A 21,506-nucleotide genomic window follows, 5' to 3' on the forward strand; every position below is an offset into this window, starting at 1 on the left:
GACATTGAAGTAAAGCCCAATTAAACAAGCTCAGTTAAATGATCATGAGATAAAAGTCATCAGGTCTAGTCGTTAACCCAACCAAAGCTCAAAGGACAATCATGATTCGTCTTCATCGCATTAAACCATCACGACGTAGTTGATCCCGCAAAATCAAAAATGGTCACGCTCGTCGCTTCCAAAAAGATCTCTTCTTTTTCAAGCCTGGTCCAGTGATAGTAGGAGATTGGGGCTATAGTAGTTAGCTTTGTTTTCCTGGCAGTTAGTACAGGGGTATTAGTCATACCGGGATGTCAGGAACAGGTGGCTGCTTAAAATCAGGTTGAGATTCGGACTGTACTAGTCAGCGAGACGCTACATAGTAGTATTGAAGGGGAAAAAAAAAGTTCACCTACCCGAAAATCCGAAACCGACGAGTGGCCGTTCTCCGAGCTCAAAACACTCGCACCGTCATAGCTAATATCATCGTCGTCTATTTCAGGAAAGTACCTTTCGGGATCACCATTGTACACAATCCACCAGCCAATTTGCTGTCCAGGAGCAATGGCATCTCTGATCTCAGCGAGAGAATCTCGCGCTTCCGGCGAGATCGTTTCGTCTAGTTGATGTTGATCAATGCTCACACTGAGGCCACGTCTTGGCCTCGTGTGTTCGGGCAAGAGGGTAACGCGGTCTGCAACAAATGCATAAGGCTGGCTCACAGCCGCTTCGGTCGTGTCCAAGGGGTCGTATTGCTCGATCAATTGCAGATCCGGCAAGTGGCCAGTGGCCACGGGATGGTTCTTTTTCAGCGCATCTAGAATGAGATTGGATGTCTTCTTTTGCTGGATGTACTCTGCTGCAGCGTCGTCGAGGTTTTCTAGAACGATAAAAACTCGTACGCTGGGCACGCCGCCTCGGGGCCACTGGAACCCATGTATTTTGTAGACAGGCATTGTAGTTTAGTTCTGTATATAGGGTGTACAAAAGCAGCGGGCAAGAGAGCTCGAGCAGCACTGTCAGGAGTGGCCTCAGGGACTAAGCGTCAGGTCGGGCCTAAGGTATGCCATGGTTGTACGAGCAATGCAGAAACGAAGGTCTGTTCTGTCACCTGTCAAGTGAAGCTCGTATCCACTTTGCCCGTGAGCTGAAGCCATTGGCTGGCTGTGTGGGCAGGCGGCAACTGCTGGCAGTATTGTTCCGGCCGGCGTCGCTTTCCCGGGGGCCATTGCGGCACATGCTTGTGGACAGCGACGCTCGCCACAATTCGATAAAATGCCCATGGTTGAGGGATCGTGAGACTTCCTTCTTTCTACTATACAGCCCGACAAAATGGTCCTCTCATTTATTCTCATACAAAATCGCCAGTGCGTGCCACCCACCCTCATCCGGACTTCCTTGCTTGAAGCTAGCTCGAATGCTTGCTAATTGATCGTTGCCGTTGAACAGGGGTAAAACACGCCTGGCCAAGTGGTATTCGCCGTATAGCGTGAGTCTTTTTCCCCTGTGACTTGGCATACCGCGACACTGGAGGACTAATACTCTGCTAGGACGATGAAAAAGTGAAATTAAAGGGCGAGGTTAGTTCCTCATCTCGACACCCGCTCGTGGACGCCGGCCAAATACTCACCTACCATGCGGAAACTTTAGGTCCACCGCCTCGTCGCCCCCCGGGATCAGAAGTATCAATCCAATTTCGTCGAGTTCAAGCGTAGCACCAAGATTGTGTACCGTCGATATGCCGGTCTCTTTTTCTGCGTTTGTGTGGATGCGAACGATAGCGAGCTAGCGTATCTGGAGGCGATCCATTTCTTTGTCGAAGTACTCGACCAGTTCTTTGGAAATGTTTGTGAGTTGGACCTGGTGTTCAACTTCTACAAGGTATGATGACCACAGGATTCCGAGCCGGCTTGGGACTCGTGGCTAAAGCGGTGGATAGGTTTATGCGATTCTCGACGAAGTCTTCCTAGCCGGCGAAATCGAAGAAACGAGTAAACAGGTCGTTCTCACGAGACTTGAACATCTCGATAAACTAGAGTAAGGGAAAACACCTAGTTTGTTTCAAGCCCACGGAAGGGCAATTCACGGGAGGGAATATTATACCGGGTCATTGAGACCATGCATGTGATGTTTCTTATATATATTATGCGGCATTACTGGAGTCTGGAGTGGGGTATATATTATTGATTCTAGGAATGTGAATTTATTCTTTGATCTCGAGTGATACTTTTGAAAATGTAGTCAGGAAATTGAAATGTCCCATTTCGGGACCCAGTTCAGAAGCACTTCATATTTTTTCCAGTAATAGCACACGCCTAAGAACCGATTATACATCAATTCATGTTCAGGTAGAACCGTAGCCTTTTTTCCAAGACGTATTGAACGTGTCGTCGTTCACGGCAAATTGCTGAATGTAGTCCTTCTCCAGATCGTGCGCCCTTTTACCGAGCAGCACTAAACTGTGGAGGGGCTCCCCCATATCGACTTCTGCGAGCTCCTTTAGAGTTCCAGCGACGAGCTTCTGATCCGGCGCCCCAACTCGCGCAGCGCCAATCGCAAGGCTGTCCGGCCCGTAGACCCTTTCTTGTCGCTCCTCTTCGGTCTCTAACATTTGGCTGGCACACTGTGCGACGGTCATATATCGTGGTGGTTCGTAAATTTTCCTTCCACGAGCCATGTTCTCAAGTGACTGTTCTTTGACTTTGATGTCTAATAACACAAGCGTGTGTAGACCCAAGCTTGTATTCTCCTTCACACGGTCGTAGTATGAGGACGGCTTCCAATTCTCGGTGAAAAACACCATGCTCACTGTCTGACCGAAATTGTATAGTTGTAGGCCGGTGCAGCCGATAGCCGACATGATCGATGCATTAGGAATGCTCTTCGTTTGGATACCAAGCTCGCGAGCCCGCAGGACTAGATCTGTATGTGTGGTTGCGCTAGAGATGGGAGGCAGGGTCAGTTTATCGTCGGGTGAATATAGAATTATAGTAATAAACATACCCAAAAGGATCTCCAACAACGAGGAAAGCGACATCAACGTCCTTGGCACCTTCGAGGATATCATCACTACCGGTCTCAACGAGTTCGCGATCTGCAACAATCACGGGGCGACCATAAAAAGCTTCCTACTAATTGATCACAGCCAAACAGTCAGCCAGTGGCCTGCAGAGTGGGATCACAGAATACCACGCACTAGCTTTTCCTTGTCAACGAGAAGTATGCTCGTGTATGCTTCGAGGTAGACTCTTGAGGCACTTTTCACCACTTCTAGACCCCGCACAGTGATGTCCTTCTCGTCTGCGAGACCCAAACCCACGAGGTAGAGCATGGCGATCGTACAATTGAGAAATGCTCGTGTTTATATCAAGTGTCGCGTTTTTCGCAATGATCCCCGCCCCCGCCAAAATTTATCGGAGATAGAACACTGTGCGGAAGAAAGATTGTCCGGCGCATTCAATCGACGCTGCTGTCCCGAGGCCCACTCAGCTCTGCGCTTACTCCAACTGCGGTCGAACCCATCAGGCCATCTGCAGCCAGTGATCTGCTTTCTCGCGCCAGCCAAGCTATATAGGTCATTGCTTTTTATTGTACAGTCGAATGCAATAGCAATTCTATCATCTGGCAAACACCAGAAAGTCGCCATCATGGCCGGAGAACGCGCACCTAAATACCGGCAAGAAATCCAGCAGGTATGCCTGACTCTTTCCTATGTCGTTCGTTCCCTCCACCAGTATACCGATGCCCCTGGGATATAGAGCACTGTTGAAGCATCCTTGATCCTTCCTGTGTGAATTATTACCATGGTGGGGATCACCCTCCTGGTGGGAACTGTCGTGCGTCCCCTGTCGGTAATAGTGGCATGCAACAGGCACGGAGAGCTAGGACATCTGCCTATTTGAAAACACTCTCTCTTTCTACTGTTATTATGACATTGCTATTTACTTATTGTTCCTATCACCTTTCATTCTATCCCCCTCTTTATCTCTACATGGACTGGCACGATGACTGCATCAATGATGAGGAATAAGAAGAAAAAGAAAACCAGTTCCCCACTATGGAAGCTTTCAGAATTAGAACTAAGAGCTGGATTTGCGCAGATGATGTTTGTCTCTGGCGAAACTGCGGAGCCATCCCAAGAGACTACCACCCTGATTGAGGATATCGTACGCCAACAAGTTATCGAAATGGTATGGGTCTGCGAACAAATGACTAAAGGCACACAGCTAACAATATCACAGCTAAGCCGCAGCACCGCCCTAGCTACCCGCCGTGGAAATCGTGCGATCTCGACTGACGACCTTATTTTCCTGATTCGCCACGACAAGGCGAAGGTCTCTCGTCTCCGAACATTTCTGTCGTGGAAAGATGTTCGCAAAAACGTGAAGGACTCGGACGATAAAGCTGGGGCAGACGCGGCCGACTTTGCGGCAGGAGACGATCCTTTGGCAGGTGCTGGGGTGGCTGGACCTCAGGATGTCGCGGCCAAGCCCAAGAACAAACGTGCCAAAGTCGGTCTTCCCTGGGATATCAACAGCTTCTACTCTGTTCAAGTGCCTGAACGGGAAGACGAGGAAGATGAAGAGGAGGAAGAACAGAATTACGCTACCCTTCAGCGCCTCGCCACTGCGGACGAACGCACCAAGAACATGACTAGAGAGGAATACGTCTTTTGGTCTGATTGCCGCCAAGCATCTTTTACCTTTCGCAAGGGAAAGAGATTCCGCGAATGGGCTGGTTTTGGAATTGTCACCGAGTCGAAGCCTAACGACGACATTGTCGACATTCTTGGCTTTCTCACCTTTGAAATCGTCCAGACTCTGACTGAGGAGGCTCTGAAAGTCAAGGAACGCGAAGATCGAGAGAAGAAAGGTCGTGGAATTGCCGAGAATGGTGATGGAGAGAACCCGAAAAAACGCAAGCGTGAAACTGGGCTTTTCGATCCTCCAGAGGAAGGTCGTACGCCAATCGAACCACGACATATCCGCGAAGCGTTTCGTAAACTGCAGGCAACTCCGCAGAAGGCCGTGGCGATGTTGCTTCACGATGGCCGCGTACCTCCGCGCTTCCCTCTTCGTTTGGTATAGTTTATTCAATTCTACCACGTAGCATATTCGGGGCTAATAAGTTACAGGTTTGATCTCTCCCCATGGCATGCATTTGTTTATGCACACGGCGCACAGGATTAGGACGGCGTACTTTGAGGTTTCTTTCAACTAGCGAAATCGATTGAGATACCCCCCAGGAAAGGGAATGATACTTGTTAACTATGATACACGATGAGAAATGAACTATTGATTGTTTATGATTCAACATTTAACTAAACTCATCGAATTATTCCTTATGGCTTTGCCGCCCTATAATATCTTGGTTAGCCACAACAAAAAGGGGAAGAGAGTGAAAAAAAAAAAAAAGACTCACAATTGGCGAGCTCCTCAGTGCTTAGCTCTCGAATCTTATTAATCGGAGGGACATCCCCCTTTGCAATCGCCTTGCCGGCATCCACTGCCCTTCCGACCAAGCCTTTGCGTGGCAACACATGGACTACCGATTTAGCTTCAACCTTGATCACGCCGATTCGAGGATCGGAAGGGCTGCCGTCGTGGACGCCGTCGCCCAAATCACCCAGCCATACTTTCAGAGCCGGAGAATAGAATTTTTCAATGATCTCTCTGCCTGCCAAAATGGTAGCTGTTCCGGAGATGGATGCCCATCCGCCGCTTAGGACGTCGAGGAACGACATGTTTGTTTCCTTGGGGTGCACGGTGAGATCCATTGTTTTTCCTGAGAGAAGGTTTGTGTGGAAGATGAGATCAGCTCCGCCATTTTCCTGTTATTTGAGCAAATTTGCGTTAGTAATGAAATAGCTACAAGATTTGGGAAATTATTCACCGTTCCGGCCAGCGCCATCGCCCGCGACGTGAGCAGCTCACTGTCCGATGCCATGGTGGTCAGCATACCATATTTGGTATCTTTAATGAACTTGACAAGATCCTCGATTTTGTCTTTGAGTTGTACGTTCGGTTCAATATTCTTGGCCTTGTAAGGGTCGACCGAGCTGACGGAGGTGGAGGAAGACATTTTTGGTTTGTTTTGATGTGATTCAATGGTCTCAAATATAGATCAAATTAAACAGCAAATTTTAACTTGTATAATATACTTAGTATTCAAAATGCTCAGATGTTGAAGTGAAAATTGTTTTTAGAAGTTGAGTTCTGGGGTCAACCATATATACTTCAAATGTTGCCGTGTACCTATCAATACAATGACGTATTCAGAACCAACAATGTTCTTGATTAACTCGAACACATCAGCGATGGGGAAAGCTAGACCAATGAAGAATCTAATGTACTCCAGTTCTCTCCGTAATCATGAAATTTAACAACATCGAGCCTGTCGTCGCCATGACGTAAATGGCCGGATATCTACAGTCTTGGCACAACCCTACAACCCGAATCCGGTAATCATTGCCCTGCCTCATTAGTTGGCCTTTTCAATGTTTTCAGGTGAATTTTTTATTGTGCACGAACATATGAACTCGTCTGAGCGTTGGGATTATGGGGCTTAGGCCTGGGGTGACTGCTTTAACTTCATAGTTTGCTTGATTTCAATAGGGAATTATAGAATTGCGTGGATTCATAGATTCATATTATGCGTAGATAGGTGGTATATTAATGCTAAACAAGGGCCAGCCATGTTCATGTCGCAAGATCGTATAAGACCCGGAACTTCAATGTTTCAGTGTTGGTTTGGAATCACAAATCAACTTCATAACCAAGATAAATAGAATGGGTTTAATAACGACGGAGAATCAGCATGCTTATTGAGTAGGACTCTGTAGAATATGTCAGCTAAGAGAATATATGAGATTTGATCAAAAATAATATTGTTTAACGCACCTCGTAAAGATGCTCCAGAGCAAGGTCCAGAAGATAAACAGGGCTCCGAAAATCAAAACTAAAGAGTGGACGTCAGCACTTAAAAAGAACATTTGAACGTGGAGTAAATCAATTTACCTTCGTTCCTCCATATCTTCCATCCTTTTAGCTCCATTTTCAGCCAAATTGGCATGACATCCTTCGTACAGCTTTCCCCATCGACGACAAAACAGCCTCCTTTGCCACGTCGACACTCAAGATGCCTCCGCCTTCGATCCATAATCCTTTTGATTCGCCAATTACAAAACGAGGCGTCTGTGCGAAACGAACATTTTTCCATGGGACACTCGAGTTTGCGTTCGAAGCGCTCAACTAGCCAGTCGATCTTGAGCTCTACACCCGTGTCAACAACCAAGTAAAAAAGGCGACTCGTATGCTTCAGAGCGAGTGCATCGGGATACGATAGAAAAGAAGAAATGTGGATATGGAGCTCTGTTGGCAGGTCCATGAGATTCTTGGCAGACGGGTCTGTATGTGGACTGACGCATGTCTCATCGTTTATATTATCTGATTCCGCCATTGTTAATATTTTCCTCGATAAAACTATGCCATGAAATCTGCTGGAAAGCAGAAAGCGGTGCTTTTATCAGTGAGGATAGATGAGACGGAATACTGTTGCCTGTGTTGAATGTTTCAGCCTGGAACTTGGTGTGGATTAACACGCAGCATTGAATCAGTTGGAAAAGACACTGGAGATAAAAAAGTAGCTTATAAAAAATATACTTTAATACTGCAAAAGGGTTGACGAAATTCAAGCATGGAGCATCAAGTATTGATGTTGTTGACCTCCGGAGGCTGGTGGTGGGGGAGACAATGCCAGACTGGCCAATAAGGACCGCGCATTATATACCCCGGTCTCAGAATGCCTATTTTTAGACAAGCGAAATGGCCGATACTATCAGAAGAATAAGATGCTATATGTAGAATGAAGGAAAGCTTCCGTGACTTCATATTGAATCTAGAAGGTATGCTTGCTCTCTTTCGAATGATGTAGAATGCGTTGCTGATTCTCACGAAGACAAGATAGCGTGAGAGGTGGGCTTCGGTATTTACTACCGAAGGATCTTGAAGCCTTAAGAACAAACGTAAACCTACAACAATTAATTATCAAGGCGGTGAACTGAGGCGGAAAATGGCGGTGCATGACGCCTATATCGTTTTTAGAGTTTGGCGGTCAATGGTTGAAGCGCGCGTTTGCCATTACACCACCTCGAAAACAATCCAACCTGTTTCTTTTGGACGCAATTTGATTTTTTCTCCCTCAGTAAAGTGCCTGCATTGAAATATTCCAGCTATGTTTCATTGGTTGATGATAAAAAGTCTTAGCATATTCTTACCCGATTTGGCTTAATTGACTGCATGATTTGTGACCCCGCAGATACGAACAGAGAGAGTATTTTCATTTCTGTTTGTCGAATTTCATACTCTTAAATTATTTCAGTAAAGGACGGATTATATCCTATCGGATAGGGATTCGACCATGTCGCCTTCCCCCAAGATTAGCACCAGGGCGCGGGCTACCGATATCAACGAAGGCCGCGAGAACGACATCCGGGGACCTGATGAACACCAAGTACACCGTCAGCTTTGGAGTCGTGAAGGGTAAAAATAGCCATTTCCTTACAAAAAAACATGATATTTTACTGAGTTTATATACAGATTCCCCGGCTCCGTCGTTTTCAATTTTTGTGCTTTCCTCCTTCTAGCCCTATATAGCACCCTGAGCAAGTTATGGGTTGCTAATATAGATTCAAGCCAAGTTGTCACCACTGATGTGTACACTTATATTGGAGTCATTGCCCAAGTTCTGAACGATGGTTTGCCTAGGTCCGCTTGGTTAATCATTGGAGACAAGTCAACTCGCACGACCTCATCTCGACTAACTTTATCGTATACTATGATAGTCGTCCAAATTGCCTTGGGAGCGCTAATGATGGTACTATTTCTTGCTTCTTCGGATAAACTTGCAGCGGCATTTGTGCCGGAACAGGTTCGGCAGAGCTCGTTGACCTACGTGCGCATTTCATCTGTTGAAGCACTCTCTTCTGCTATGGAAACTGTCGTATCATCCTGTACAAGAGCACTAGATCATCCAGACGTACCCTTGCTGATTAGCTCCATGAAATTTGTCGTGAATATTATGCTCGACCTATTGATCATATCGAGGTTTCACGTCGGATCTTTCGTCCCAACAGTCAACACGCAAGCGTGGATACGGCTCGCTTGTGACCTAAGCTCTGCAATTTGTGGTCTCCTCTATTTCCTCTACATCAGTTTTAAACTGCGGAGACAATCACAAGAGCAGACTGCAACGTTAAGTTTGACGGCTTTGAAGACTCTTGCGCGACCTAGCAGTTACACTTTTACCGAATCTGTCATTCGCAATGCTATTTATCTCTGGATTGTCAGTCGGATAATACTTCTTGGAGACAACTATGCCACAGCTTGGGGGGTTTTTACCACTATTAGATGGGGTCTCGTCATGGTTCCTGTACAAGCTTTTGAGGCATCAACTCTGACGTTTGTTGGGCATAATTGGGGGAAATGGAGAGCGCATGTTGGAGTGAATCTGCGGCGACCTACGGCATCCAAAGCTGAGATATTTAGTAAGTGATGGTCATAGGCATGAGAATGTTCAAACTAATCTACTGTGTCTTAGGTATAATACGTCCTGCTCTCATATCTTGCTTTGTGGTATTGATCATCGAAGTCATTCTCTGTATCGTACTTTCTACCCGTGGCATTCAGTCTTTTGCGTATTTCTTGTCCAACTCTGAAGCGGTTGCTGAAATTACGCAAATGATGTGGAAGGTAGGATACAATGGCTCTTGATAATTACAGACTGAACTAATCCTTCATTCATAAGGCTATCGACTGGACATACATTTTTTATGCGCTAAACTACCAACTTGCCGCCATTCTCCTTGCCGCATCTCCACGGTGGTATTTATACCAAGCCTTGGGCTCAAATTTTCTTTGGATGCTACCCTGGGCTATTGTAGTCACCAAAATGTCATTCACACCGTCAAAGTCTTGGACAATTTACGCAATTATTTTTGGAGGCGCGCTGGTGTTTGATTTCGTCGATGTTAGTCTGACTCTACTAATCTGGGGTTTTAGATTATCCAAGGGAAAAGTGAAAGTTGGGGTTTTGAAGAGACAGGTTTAACTACTTGGGTGATTCCTTTCTGATACTGCATTCCATCCTTCCATATGTACTTTATACCCTCTCAATCTGAGACGCATTGTTCTTTTCTCGAAGCGCATTTTCCATTTGACTCTGAAATCCGCTTCTGCCAACCATGAGAAGTTCCGGGTTTTCCTCTCTGAGGCGAGCAAAGTTAGTTTCAGCATCCCAAACCCAGGGACTGTCCTCGGCGAAAAGCAAGTCCATCTCTTCCAGCGTTCTCTGGTTTGACTCGGGGTAAAATGCCCATACTATAGTAGTATGTTAGTCGAATAGAAATAAAAAAAGCTATGATGCAATCTTACCGATGGGAATGCTGAGAATGTTACATGTAGCAAAAACATAGAGTGTTTTTTCATTGATCGCTTGCACGATATAGGGAAGCGCCAGCGTCAGAGATCTGCTCAAGTGATTAGTTTAAAGTCGTCGACTAAATTGATATGTCTTTTTTTTAAAAAAAAAGAAATAAAGATAATCTTACCCGTTTCCAACACTCCATCCGACAACGCCCCACGCATTACCTTTTGCTCTCACTTGCAGAGGGAAGATCTCGGCAGGATACAACCAAGGAACTGTAAGCCAGGTCGCGCCAAATATGAATGTATACAGATACACCATTGCGGCCGCCGCTGCACCCCAGGCTTTGGCTGATTCTGTATCTCCCGCTGCAGTGGCATTTAGTCCACCACGAGAAAGGCCACCAGCAAGGAACATGGCAATGGCCTGACCGGCTGCTCCCCACCAAAGCGTCCATCGACGGCCTATCCTGTCAAGCGTGAAAACGCAGATCAGCGTTGCAAAGCTGTAGAATATGTTGTTGAGCCCTGCAATCCACTGCGCCTTTTGCGAGTCGAAACCCGCAATACTGAAGATTGCTTCATTTAAAGTTAGCCAATATGAAAACATTTGAAAACAACCAAGCTGTGCTTACTAGGAGCAAACATTGTAATCCCTGCAATCCCAGTCCAGTCCTGAAGAATCTGCAGCCACATAACTAACTGCACTCGTCTGCCAATATGCAGCTTGCCGAACCCAATCCCGAACAGCATGTGGAAGTACGAAGTGTGATCGGCATTTTGGCGTTCCAATTCAACAACAGCCCGAATATCAGCTAACTCAGCTTCCGCTTTACCTGCGTCTTCGCCTGTGGTTCCGCGGAGGCGACGGAGGATGTGCAAGGCTTCATCATGCCGGTCTACTTTGCACAGCCACCTCGGCGACTCGGGAAATGCCCAACAGGTAACCAGAAGAACTATAAGCATAGGAATTTGAAAAGCAATAGGGAATCGCCATTGAAATTGTGATCTTCCGCCATTGATGAAACTTAGTCCAAATTCGAGCCAGTAGGCTATGACGACACCAAAAATGTTCAGCGTGAACTCCATCGTGATGAAAGCACCGCGAGTTTGGTATTCGGAAATTTCCGATGCCCACACAGGAACAATTGCGTTGAGAATACCCGTGCCAATTCCGTTAACCAAGCGAGCGCAAATCATCCAGGTAGCGTTTTGGGCAGAGCACTGTAGCGATGCACCTATAATCCCCCATACTGCAGCAATGCCAATGGTTTTGATTCTCCCAGCTCGATCGCCGAGGGAACCTCCCATAAGACACCCTACCAAGGTACCTAGATAGTACACAGAGACGATGCCACCTTGAAGAAGAGTATCGGTCACCACTACGGTTGCGGTTGAGTCAACGTATCCGAATTTCATGGTGTGCACGTAGTCGTATGATGTATTTACGCCACCCATCATTCCCTGATCGTACCCTGAAAAGATTATGTTAGCACATGGCGATAAGATAAAACCGGGAATTTTTCAACTGACCGAAGAAAAGGATGGCAAGACCGGCGAGGGAGTTGACAGCAATCAGCAGGCTTTTCTTTTCGAGGTTTGTAGCTACACGCCATGTGGCGCGTTGATCCATGAATGTCATAGTGCAGCAGATTATGCGAGTTTCACTATTACATGCAGAAACAGTGTATGTGCACTAAAAAGATGGATCAACTGTTGAAGCAGGTCTCACAGGACCGGAACAGTTATTCCAACTAAGATGGAGAGGGATTAAAATCATGTTCAATACTATGAGGACATACCAGCCATATGTACGGGAGATACTTCGATATGCCCGAGTCGCTCGAGACGGTTGACCTTTCGTCCTTCTTCCCGGGGGGTCGATCTTTACTCCACAAGCCAAGTTTGCGGGGGAAAACATGGATATGTTAGGTATGGGGAAATCCTTTGCCCTAATTTCCCCCGTCTCGGGGTTTCCGTCTCGAGGGCGCGGAGAGAAGGAAGTTTAATCCTTCAGAAATAAGCTCGAGCACATTTTTAATTCACATGGTTATCCTCGGGTATAGGGTGTGATCTTAACATAATTGCCCTTGTATAGTCTAGACTTGTTCAAAAATAAAAATTTGTTGTTGGTGGCTGACGTTCTGGATGCTTGTTGACCTCGTTGCGGGCATTCCCTTGAAATTTTAGTACAATCTGATCCCCACAATCCTATAGAGAACCCTACCTGCCAATAAGACGATCCCTGATACAAGTCCCTTGAAATTCTTTTCGATTAGAACTGATATTGTTTTCAACTCACATCACTGCGCCATTCAAAAAAGGAAATCACCAAACGCCAATGTCCATAGCTTGCGTGTAATCTCTACCTCAAACCCCATTCTTGGCGACTATTATTGCCACTATATATCGCTCTCGATATTAGACTGAATTTTTCCAGTGGATTATCGTGATATGTGCTGGCCTTCACTGCGCACTTATCGCTTCATATTATGACAGATATATTGCATATAGAACGACGATGAAACTAGACACGCTGTTATTGTGAGATTATATTCGACTGCTATTGTTCTTTGTTGTTAGCTTGCTACACTGTATATTGTAGTTACGCGCCGGCTTTTGAACAAATACGGCCTGTGTTATAGCCGAACAAATAATGGGTAGTGTAGAGCTAATTGACAAACAACAATATTTGCAGACTCAGAACTTACTCAAGTGAAACCGGAGATGTACTAGTAGCCCAATTGTAAATACGCATAAGAAAGAAAAGTATCACGTCACGGGCGGGATGTCAGTCTCAGTAATATTGCAAACGGATACGTCTAAAATCTGACCATGGTGTTGTTACACACCACTCTTGCTAATATTGATCCTTTGAGGGCCCACTGTATATTATTATGTTAGAAAGCTTTCACTAAGCAGCTAGATCACCCTAGTCAGAAGGTACAGATTTTGAAAAAGGGACCGCCCAGAGTATTATAACACGGTGTATCGGGTGATGGTAAGAGTGACTCGACTCACAAAGATCCCGCCGCAAGGGTGACTAAAAAGAACGTCTCATACCTGATGACTGTGCATATTATTGTTCACCGAGATATTTTCCGGCCAAAATTTTCTTTTCACGTATCTATCAAAATTTTAACATCGAGAATAGGGGCGAAGAAAGAAAAAGCGAGGTAAGAAACAAGAAAATGGAAGAAGGAAAGAAGGGCTTTTTCTCTCTTTTTCCATTCTCAAATCGAGCTTCAAGACCGCATTCTACACCTTCATTTCATGGACCTCAGGGTGTTAGAGGCGCTTGCTTGAAGCGTATTGTGTTGGCCTTCAAACCAACTACTAACTCACATGCGCTCCCTCCCTTGGCCTCCTCTCAGCCGAGAAAGAGGGCTGTTATTCCAGAACTTGACCATGCGGCGATAGTCTTGAAAACCAGGACAGGGTGCGTGTGCTATGTACGACCCCGGGTGGAGGTATGACACGTGCTTGTCGTAATATATCGATATTTTATTCTAATGGTCTGACTGATAATATAGGCCTTCATGTCACAATGTACCCCTGATTCCCCCAGCAAGGTTGTTCCTGCAGTTGTGATCCACAGACAGCCTCAAGAATTATCTTCGAAGACGATACAGGGCTATTTTGATCATTTCCAAGATTCTGATGACGTATTTCAAGAGCAATTTACGAAAAATGCATTTCTTGTGCTGCCGAAATCGATTAAGAGCCAGCGGGGGCAAAGAGAGGAAGCTACCCTGGACAGAAAGTCGGCAGAATTGTTTGATAAAGAAGACTTCTCGGCAGACTTGACTAACTATCTCGATTCAAAATCACTGGTACCTTGCGACCTAGAAGAAGAACTTGATATTCCCGAAGGTCCCTATTTTGTCGTCGGTAAAAGCCTGCATCAAGCATGGCGTCTCTATCCCGATAACCTCGGCGCCTTCTCCACAGCGGTTATTCCTGATGATATCAACACCACACCTGGTTGCTCATATACACAGTAAGTCTCCATATTCATAAGCATCGAAATTTGCTGTTAATGTCTTAAGGGTATTTCGGGAATTAGAAGGCTTAGGATTCGCTGGGGTGGCTGTACCGTCACGGCTCTACTTCAAGAAGAGCGACAAAAAGCCATTGAATGGCATAAGAATTTCCGTGAAAGACAATATGCATCTGAACGGGGTGGTCACTGGTCTTGGAAATAAGGCATATGCCGAACTCTATGGCCGGCAAAGCGAGTCTGCGGAGCTTATTCAATCTCTTATAAACAAGGGAGGAGTCATTGTTGGGAAAACAAAGCTTTCAGCCTTTGCAGGATCTGAAATCCCACCATCGCAATGCATTGACTACAAATCACCATGGAATCCTCGTGGAGACGACTACCAGGGTCCATCTGGCAGTTCTAGTGGAGCAGCTGCAGCAGTAGCTGGATATACATGGCTAGACGTTAGCATTGGAACTGATAGTATGTCAATTCCTATTCTGTTTAGAATAAAGATTTCTGATATCCCATCAAACAGCCACTGGAAGCGTACGACACCCTGCTACAAGTCACGGAACTTGGGGTCACCGGGTGACTTGGAACGACACCCAATGGGGTGGGATTGTCCCATCATGCTCGTAGGTTTGCTCATTCACTTTATATGATCACCAATATTAACATATGTGAGACTATTGGATACCGTTGGAATTATTTCCCGGACGACGGAGGAGGTCAGGGACGTTCTCGGGGCATTAGGCGCGCCCCAAAGCAAACAGAATGTAAGTTCCAGCCGTTTTCGAGCAATGCGGGCAGGTGTTAAATTATTTCGTTAGGGGCCAACCATTATACTCTACCCCATTGATTGGTTTCCTCTTGCCGACGAAAACCAGCAACGCATGACCGAAGTCTTCGTAAAAGCGCTTGAAAATCATCTAGGAGTCGCGCATACCAAAATATCTCTAGCTGAAGAGTGGTCCAAATCTGGCCCGGAGCAGCTACGAGATAAATCCCTCTCCGAAGTTTTTGATGTACGTGGTCATTTTCCAAGGTGGTCCTCGAAGCTTACAAACTATATGTAGATGGCCGCCTCGTTGGTCGGCTATGACTTCTATCACAATTTTGACGATTTTCGGTTCCAGTACTTTCAAAAATTCCAGAAGCCTCCATCCATACGTGAGCCCTTCCCACGCAACGAGATGGTAGGACTGCGAATCCTTTCTAAATTTTCAAATGAACAGACTCATTTACAGAGACTAGGAAGCGAGACGAATCCAGAACCCTAGAAGAGCGTTCGAGGGCATTTCAAATGATTCTACGTTTCCGAGTTTGGACATTCGAGAGGTTATTTTCTGTCAGTGCCAACGGAACTTGCCAAACCATCATGATAGTCCCACAGGGTCGACCGGGAGCAAATTATCGTGATATTGAACCAAAATCAGAACCAAAGTTAGTTCCTTCCTACATAGGCTCATGCATATAGTTCAGTACTGATACCCATGTTTTAGTGGGAAGCCAATACCTCGCCCAGGTCCTATTTGGTTTACATCAATAACAGGTGCTCCGCAACTACTTGTTCCAAGTATGTTTTGAAAAATATGGAAATAAGAAAAAGAAACCTTGCTAATGTCCCAATTGTCGGACAAAACCCATACGAGTCAAGAGTATCTAAACGAACGGAATATGCTCCCATTTTCACCACTCTCGTCAGTGCTCCAGGTATGTCACTTTGGTACTATCTTACGCAATTTGTTATTTGGCCACTAATGAGGCTCTAGGAACCGACCTAGCTCTCCTCAAAGTGGCCGAGGACACATTGAGGAAGGCAGGGTGGCCCACGGACATCCTGACAGGACGATTCATGTTTGAGGTTGGAGATAATGAGCGATTTTCCATTCCGTCCGAGAATTATCTCAAGCTCTGACGGACGGCTAGCTAGCTAGGCGGTTTTCATAAGACTGCAACTTCTCCTAAGGATGTACGAAAACCGAATTACATACAGGTTGTAATGGTACCTTTCCACTCACGATCTAACACCTATAGGATTAATTATATTAGCCATGAAACCTTATGATTTAGACCATCAATTGATATTATCAGAGGCGAATATCATATAAATTTGAAGCCCGATAGTTTCGAAGTGCCTAGTTTCCTAGATAGAGTAAATAAACAGAAAATGAAGATATGCCCATTTGAATGACATGGTTATAATTTAGCCGGAGGACGATCGACTCTCACAACTAGTCCCTTTCTTCCAGACTTTGAAAGATCCCGGAGAACTCTTCTTAGAATTTTCCCACTAGCGCTCTTAGGGATCTCATCTATGATCTCAATCTCGAAAATCCACTTGTCTCTAACCTTTTTCTCTTGAACGTATTTTAAGAGACCCATAGCGATTTTCTTGTGGTCGGTTTCTGCCGCAGGCTTTAGTACCACATATGCTTTGGGTCTCTGCCCGGCATAATCATCGGCAATTCCTAGGACAGCGGCATCATCAACATCAGGATGGCCAAGCAGTAAGTCCTCGAGTTCGGCGGGAGCGACGCCGATGCCTTTGACCTTGATCATCTCTTTCAAACGATCTACAATCGTAATCATTCCTTCCTCATCTATCTGGCCAATATCACCCGTGTGAAGAAAACCGTCCTTGTCAAAAGTTTCGTCAGTCGCCGTTTTATTGTTTAAATACCCCATTACAATCTGAGGGCCGCGAGCCCAAATTTCTCCCGCCTCGTTTAGTCCACATTCTCGACCTGAGTCGGGATCAACAATTTTGACGTCCGTGTTGGCAACGATGGTGCCGACACGAAAAGCGTACTTGTAATCGTACATAGATGGTGGGTGGGCAGTAATGCATGAACATGACTCGGTCATTCCATAGCCTTGCTTGAAGCCGGTACCTGGAAACATTTCTTGAAGAAGCTGAAGAACTTCATCTGAAAGAGGTGCTGCGCCGCTGGAAAATCTTTTAACGCTGCTCAAGTCGTATTTCTGCATAGTTTGGCGATCACGGATCATGCGGATAAGGATGGGAGGTACAAGTAACATTTCCTCAAGTTTATAATCTTGAACTGTTTGCAACATGGAATCCATGCTGAACGATGGAAGCATATAGACATTCGCGTTCAGTAGCACGGGTAAATGAAGTTGATGGACAAGGCCCGTTATGTGAAAAAGAGGCAACACCGCGAGAATACGCCTATGTGTTTCCGGTGTGATTTGTTGGACTTGCAGACATTGTGCAATGACGTTCGAGTGTGCAATCATGACTGCCTTAGGAAGCCCAGTTGTTCCGCTACTGAAGGACAAAAAACCGCAAACATCTCGATTTGTCTTGCCGGGAGGAAATTGGTATTGCGCTATCTGGTTAGAATTGAACGATTTGCCAATCTCGAGTAGATCAGACATTGTGTTGAATCCTGAGACAGACCCCTCAAGAAGGAAAACGTGGCTCTGGGGGATTCCAGCGGCGAGTGCTGCTTTCACGGCAACCTGAATACTATCTGGGATCGTGAAGAGGAATTTCGCATTGCTGATTTTGAGAGCATATGTCATTTCGTCCACAGTGTAGGCAGGCGATGCCCCAGAGACGATTCCGCCAGCACGCAGCGTGCCGAACATAGCACATGGATACCAGACAGTGTTTGGAGAAAACAGAGAGACCGTCTGCCCTGGCTGGAGTCCATACTTCTTGATTAGGGCCGTGGATAGGTGCGTAGAGTGTGTTTTCAGGTCTAAGTAGCTAAGATGCTCTTTTGTTATGGCATTTACTTTAATAGGGAAGTCAGCAAATTATTTAGACAAGCAAGGTGTATATCTTACTATATCCTCCAATTTGAGAAGACGGGGTGTTGTGGAGAGGACTATGCTCCGAGTCAAAGAGCCACGTCCAGATCGGAATTGTCTCCGGAACTAATCGCCGATGTTCTTAGTATCAGCATTGCCTCGATGAGAGTGGATTTACCATGTACAGGAGGCTGCGACGACGTGAAGTGTGGCATCGTTGAGTATTGGCTACCTTGAGAAAAATATAAGAAAAATATAAGAAAAATGATCTTTCAACAAGTGAACATTACTTGAGCAGAATGTGAAGACCTGGTGGTGTATGGGGTCAATCAATTGATCAGCGTGGAGAAAGCTCAACCCCGCACGACGTTGTCCTTGGTTGTTTTATGACAAGTTGCCGAGGGACCAATCGACGTATTTTCAGTAAAATACGCGCCTTGACCATTTTGTATTGTATAGTGGGCGTTTAATACATGTTTCGAAAGCGCACTAATGTCTATTTATATTTGGTGTTCTATCTTATACAAGTGCTGTTTGAGGATAGCATTTTGAAAAGCTCTATCCGAGCAACTCAGATGGAGCCAATAGCCCTCTTTCTGTTCTCTATCGCATTGCGTGTGATTTGGATGTCACGAGCAATAAGATCAAAACAATGGGGCACACCCTCGTACATATGGAATTCGACATCCACGTTTGCAGCAACAAGTTTACTTGCAAAAGCAAGACTTTCGTCCCGGAATAGATCCAGAGAGCCGACATCAATGTAGGTAGGTGGTAAACCAGCAAGAACATCGGCTCTTGCAGGACACGCATACGGCTGAACATCGGGATTCAATGATGCCCCCGTGGAGGTTCCTAGGTATGCATCCCAGCAGATCTTTATCATGTTGATATAGCTCGAGAAATACTGGCTTCGGGCGTCATCGGGCCGTGACTCTGCAATATCAGCTGATCGGTCGTCCAGCATTGGATATAATAGGATCTGTTTCGCCGGAGGGGGCGAGACACCTCGATCTCTAGCTAAGAGAGAGAGGCCGGCAACCAGAGTGCCACCTCCGCTATCTCCGATGAGCACGATACGCTTTGGATCCACATTAAGGCTTTGCGACTGCTCCACCAGCCACTTTAGTGCAGCGTAGCAATCTTCCAATGGTGTGGGAAATGGGAACTCGGGAGCCATTCGGTAATCAACCGCAAAGCATTGGACACCAAATTCAGAAGCCTGCTGGGTTGCAAGGGTACGAGAAATGGTATCAACAGGACATGCAACGATCCCTCCTCCATGCGCGTACAGCAATGCTGGTTGAGGCCCTTCCTTTTTGGCAATTCCGTCATCTCTGATGAAGTGGTAGATATCGACTTCGGCTCCGTCATACGAAGTTATAGTATATTTTGTTTCGACCACATTGTCTGGGACTGGGTGTGTGCTGAGCAGAGAGCCAATGAAGGCATCTGCTGTGGCACGGTACTCTAAAGCTGTTGCAATCTTTGGCGATGCTCTCCTAGGACCGAATGACTTCATCACAGCTGAAAATTCAGGGTCTTCCATGCTGCTGATATCGGCCATGGCTTCTTTGTCGTCGAAGAAATATTAGCAGGAAAAAAAGTTAACAAAAAAGAAGAGGTTATTAATTCTAAACTTTCAATTTAATGGAAATCACACCTCTTAAATATTCATATCATCAATTTAATGTTCAATTGGTAGATACAAACTTATATCTGTACGGCCGTAAGATGATCGTCGGTAAGTCAAAATTATCCACCAAGAACATAACAACCAATGAGGCGGTAAATAATGATTACAAATTTGGATGTAAATTAGGCAGAAAGCTGGACCCGCCTTACTTAGTACTACTTTATTTACGATTGTTGGGATATACATGGGAAAACCCAGTCTTATTGGTCTCTCACTTGTTCGGCCTTAATCGTCCGAAATTATTTAATGTGTGACTCATGGGTGCTATATACGCACTGTTGGTTAATTGGAGATGAGTTATTGCTTCTGTCCAATTATCGCGTTTGCTATCATTTCGTTGTCTCCTTGAACTGTTTATAGATATCACTTAAAACTAGAGGCACAATCCATTGGTCGAATGCAGTTATCTTACGGCCGTAAATAACCATTCTTTCGAGGGGTTGATCGACGCATCGGTGTCGGTTTATTAGAGATTTTTAGTGAGAATTCCGTATACTCTTTTCAGCTGTGTTCTAACACAGTGCTGTACAAGGCTCCTTGACAGGTTTTACTAACACGAACGGGCTTACATCTTCAAAGAATATAGCTTTCTACTGTCTCTGATAACTGATATGGTCGAGCATTCTTCTCAATTTATGCGTAATTTGGGTGTTCCTAGTGGAACAGATGACGAAGACAGTCCTATGGACTACTAGTACCTTTAAATCCAAATGCCATTTTTGTTACACTTTCGTCCGTGGAAGTATACCCCCGAATGAAGCATAATTCCGTTCCACCATCATGCAGCCTGGATCGTTGTTCCGCAGAATATTCACTTTTCCCCAGATACGACACGCAAGTGAGATTCACTACAGACATGAGAGAAAAGGACATTTGCTCTTCCATTACTGATGAATTATGGCTGACATTTTCTCGTAAATTTGTATCAATGTTGTTACTTCAATATCTATTCAAACATGACCTTGGTATCCATCTTGTTGGCCTTAGCAGTCATCACGAAGAGTTCAAGATACGAAACCATTCCTCAACGGCATCGGGGTAGAGTACTCTAGAATCCCCTGGAGTTACTGCATATGGATCCTAATAATTTGAACAATCCGTTCGCTAGGGACAAAAACTATTCCGTTGATTGCACCGTCATACACACTCGCAACCGCAGTCATGTCATTATTAGTTGTGTTTTCTGTCATGTCTCTACACCCAGAAATTCGATCCTCATTAGCGCCACTTTGGTATTTTTTGGGTGGAATAATTTAGGCCGCCCCTTCAATTTTCTGCTGCATAGATTATCCTCACTCGGTTTATATGTATGAGCATGGCTTTCCGCTTCCTAACCCTGACTATCGTTAGTACTAATAAAGTTGATAGGGAATTAGTATTGCAGTAAGCAAAGCACTTGATGATGAAACTTGGGTCATTTGGCTACTAAAATGTCCACTCACAGCTCATTACCTGTAATATACACATTACAATTGATTTCTTCAGGTTTATATATCGTTGCCTTCTTCCATGTCAAATGTTTCCTACATTTCGAGATCTTTCGGCTCCTCTTTAGCCTTTTGGAAATTCTCCAGTTGTGGGGCATTAGGACCTTTCTCAAAGAGTATCTCATGGCTAACTAGATTCAGTATAAGGCCTACATAGT

General features: G+C 45.4%; 11 protein-coding genes across 11 annotated transcripts; 4 read left to right on the top strand and 7 right to left on the bottom strand.

Moving 5' to 3' along the window:
• Positions 1-163: 163 nt before the first annotated feature.
• Positions 164-935, bottom strand: TRUGW13939_08928 (uncharacterized protein; the record flags this gene model as incomplete). Its single annotated transcript, XM_035492053.1, has 3 exons — positions 164-232; positions 287-334; positions 396-935. 3 exons carry the CDS (start codon positions 933-935, stop codon positions 164-166), a joined length of 657 nt encoding a protein of 218 aa, XP_035347946.1.
• Positions 936-1,311: 376 nt separating this feature from the next.
• On the top strand, positions 1,312-2,020 carry TRUGW13939_08929 (uncharacterized protein; the record flags this gene model as incomplete). The annotated part of the gene is made up of 5 exons (XM_035492054.1): positions 1,312-1,346; positions 1,429-1,468; positions 1,530-1,559; positions 1,630-1,860; positions 1,919-2,020. 5 exons carry the CDS (start codon positions 1,312-1,314, stop codon positions 2,018-2,020), a joined length of 438 nt encoding a protein of 145 aa, XP_035347947.1.
• Positions 2,021-2,323: 303 nt separating this feature from the next.
• On the bottom strand, positions 2,324-3,310 carry TRUGW13939_08930 (uncharacterized protein; the record flags this gene model as incomplete). Its single annotated transcript, XM_035492055.1, has 3 exons — positions 2,324-2,918; positions 2,983-3,107; positions 3,176-3,310. 3 exons carry the CDS (start codon positions 3,308-3,310, stop codon positions 2,324-2,326), a joined length of 855 nt encoding a protein of 284 aa, XP_035347948.1.
• A 685-nt stretch (positions 3,311-3,995) lies between these two features.
• TRUGW13939_08931 (uncharacterized protein) lies at positions 3,996-5,066 on the top strand (the record flags this gene model as incomplete). Its single annotated transcript, XM_035492056.1, has 2 exons — positions 3,996-4,169; positions 4,221-5,066. The coding sequence occupies 2 exons, from the start codon at positions 3,996-3,998 to the stop codon at positions 5,064-5,066; spliced, it is 1,020 nt and encodes a 339-aa protein (XP_035347949.1).
• A 247-nt stretch (positions 5,067-5,313) lies between these two features.
• TRUGW13939_08932 (uncharacterized protein) lies at positions 5,314-6,060 on the bottom strand (the record flags this gene model as incomplete). Its single annotated transcript, XM_035492057.1, has 3 exons — positions 5,314-5,336; positions 5,401-5,809; positions 5,872-6,060. 3 exons carry the CDS (start codon positions 6,058-6,060, stop codon positions 5,314-5,316), a joined length of 621 nt encoding a protein of 206 aa, XP_035347950.1.
• A 687-nt stretch (positions 6,061-6,747) lies between these two features.
• On the bottom strand, positions 6,748-7,437 carry TRUGW13939_08933 (uncharacterized protein; the record flags this gene model as incomplete). The annotated part of the gene is made up of 5 exons (XM_035492058.1): positions 6,748-6,814; positions 6,879-6,936; positions 6,996-7,011; positions 7,065-7,126; positions 7,188-7,437. The coding sequence occupies 5 exons, from the start codon at positions 7,435-7,437 to the stop codon at positions 6,748-6,750; spliced, it is 453 nt and encodes a 150-aa protein (XP_035347951.1).
• Positions 7,438-8,397: 960 nt separating this feature from the next.
• On the top strand, positions 8,398-10,086 carry TRUGW13939_08934 (uncharacterized protein; the record flags this gene model as incomplete). Its single annotated transcript, XM_035492059.1, has 4 exons — positions 8,398-8,519; positions 8,577-9,523; positions 9,577-9,728; positions 9,784-10,086. The coding sequence occupies 4 exons, from the start codon at positions 8,398-8,400 to the stop codon at positions 10,084-10,086; spliced, it is 1,524 nt and encodes a 507-aa protein (XP_035347952.1).
• A 51-nt stretch (positions 10,087-10,137) lies between these two features.
• Positions 10,138-12,042, bottom strand: TRUGW13939_08935 (uncharacterized protein; the record flags this gene model as incomplete). Its single annotated transcript, XM_035492060.1, has 5 exons — positions 10,138-10,355; positions 10,410-10,504; positions 10,586-10,979; positions 11,036-11,875; positions 11,934-12,042. 5 exons carry the CDS (start codon positions 12,040-12,042, stop codon positions 10,138-10,140), a joined length of 1,656 nt encoding a protein of 551 aa, XP_035347953.1.
• A 1,549-nt stretch (positions 12,043-13,591) lies between these two features.
• On the top strand, positions 13,592-16,303 carry TRUGW13939_08936 (uncharacterized protein; the record flags this gene model as incomplete). Its single annotated transcript, XM_035492061.1, has 10 exons — positions 13,592-13,870; positions 13,934-14,400; positions 14,450-14,865; positions 14,921-15,020; positions 15,071-15,161; positions 15,216-15,410; positions 15,462-15,555; positions 15,621-15,828; positions 15,888-15,961; positions 16,158-16,303. 10 exons carry the CDS (start codon positions 13,592-13,594, stop codon positions 16,301-16,303), a joined length of 2,070 nt encoding a protein of 689 aa, XP_035347954.1.
• A 281-nt stretch (positions 16,304-16,584) lies between these two features.
• On the bottom strand, positions 16,585-18,380 carry TRUGW13939_08937 (uncharacterized protein; the record flags this gene model as incomplete). The annotated part of the gene is made up of 3 exons (XM_035492062.1): positions 16,585-18,149; positions 18,202-18,291; positions 18,344-18,380. 3 exons carry the CDS (start codon positions 18,378-18,380, stop codon positions 16,585-16,587), a joined length of 1,692 nt encoding a protein of 563 aa, XP_035347955.1.
• A 356-nt stretch (positions 18,381-18,736) lies between these two features.
• On the bottom strand, positions 18,737-19,732 carry TRUGW13939_08938 (uncharacterized protein; the record flags this gene model as incomplete). The annotated part of the gene is made up of 1 exon (XM_035492063.1): positions 18,737-19,732. The coding sequence occupies one exon, from the start codon at positions 19,730-19,732 to the stop codon at positions 18,737-18,739; it is 996 nt and encodes a 331-aa protein (XP_035347956.1).
• Between the last annotated feature and the right edge of the window lie 1,774 nt (positions 19,733-21,506).

Source organism: Talaromyces rugulosus, chromosome V (genome assembly GCF_013368755.1).
Source record: "Talaromyces rugulosus chromosome V, complete sequence".
Lineage (NCBI taxonomy): Eukaryota > Fungi > Ascomycota > Eurotiomycetes > Eurotiales > Trichocomaceae > Talaromyces > Talaromyces rugulosus.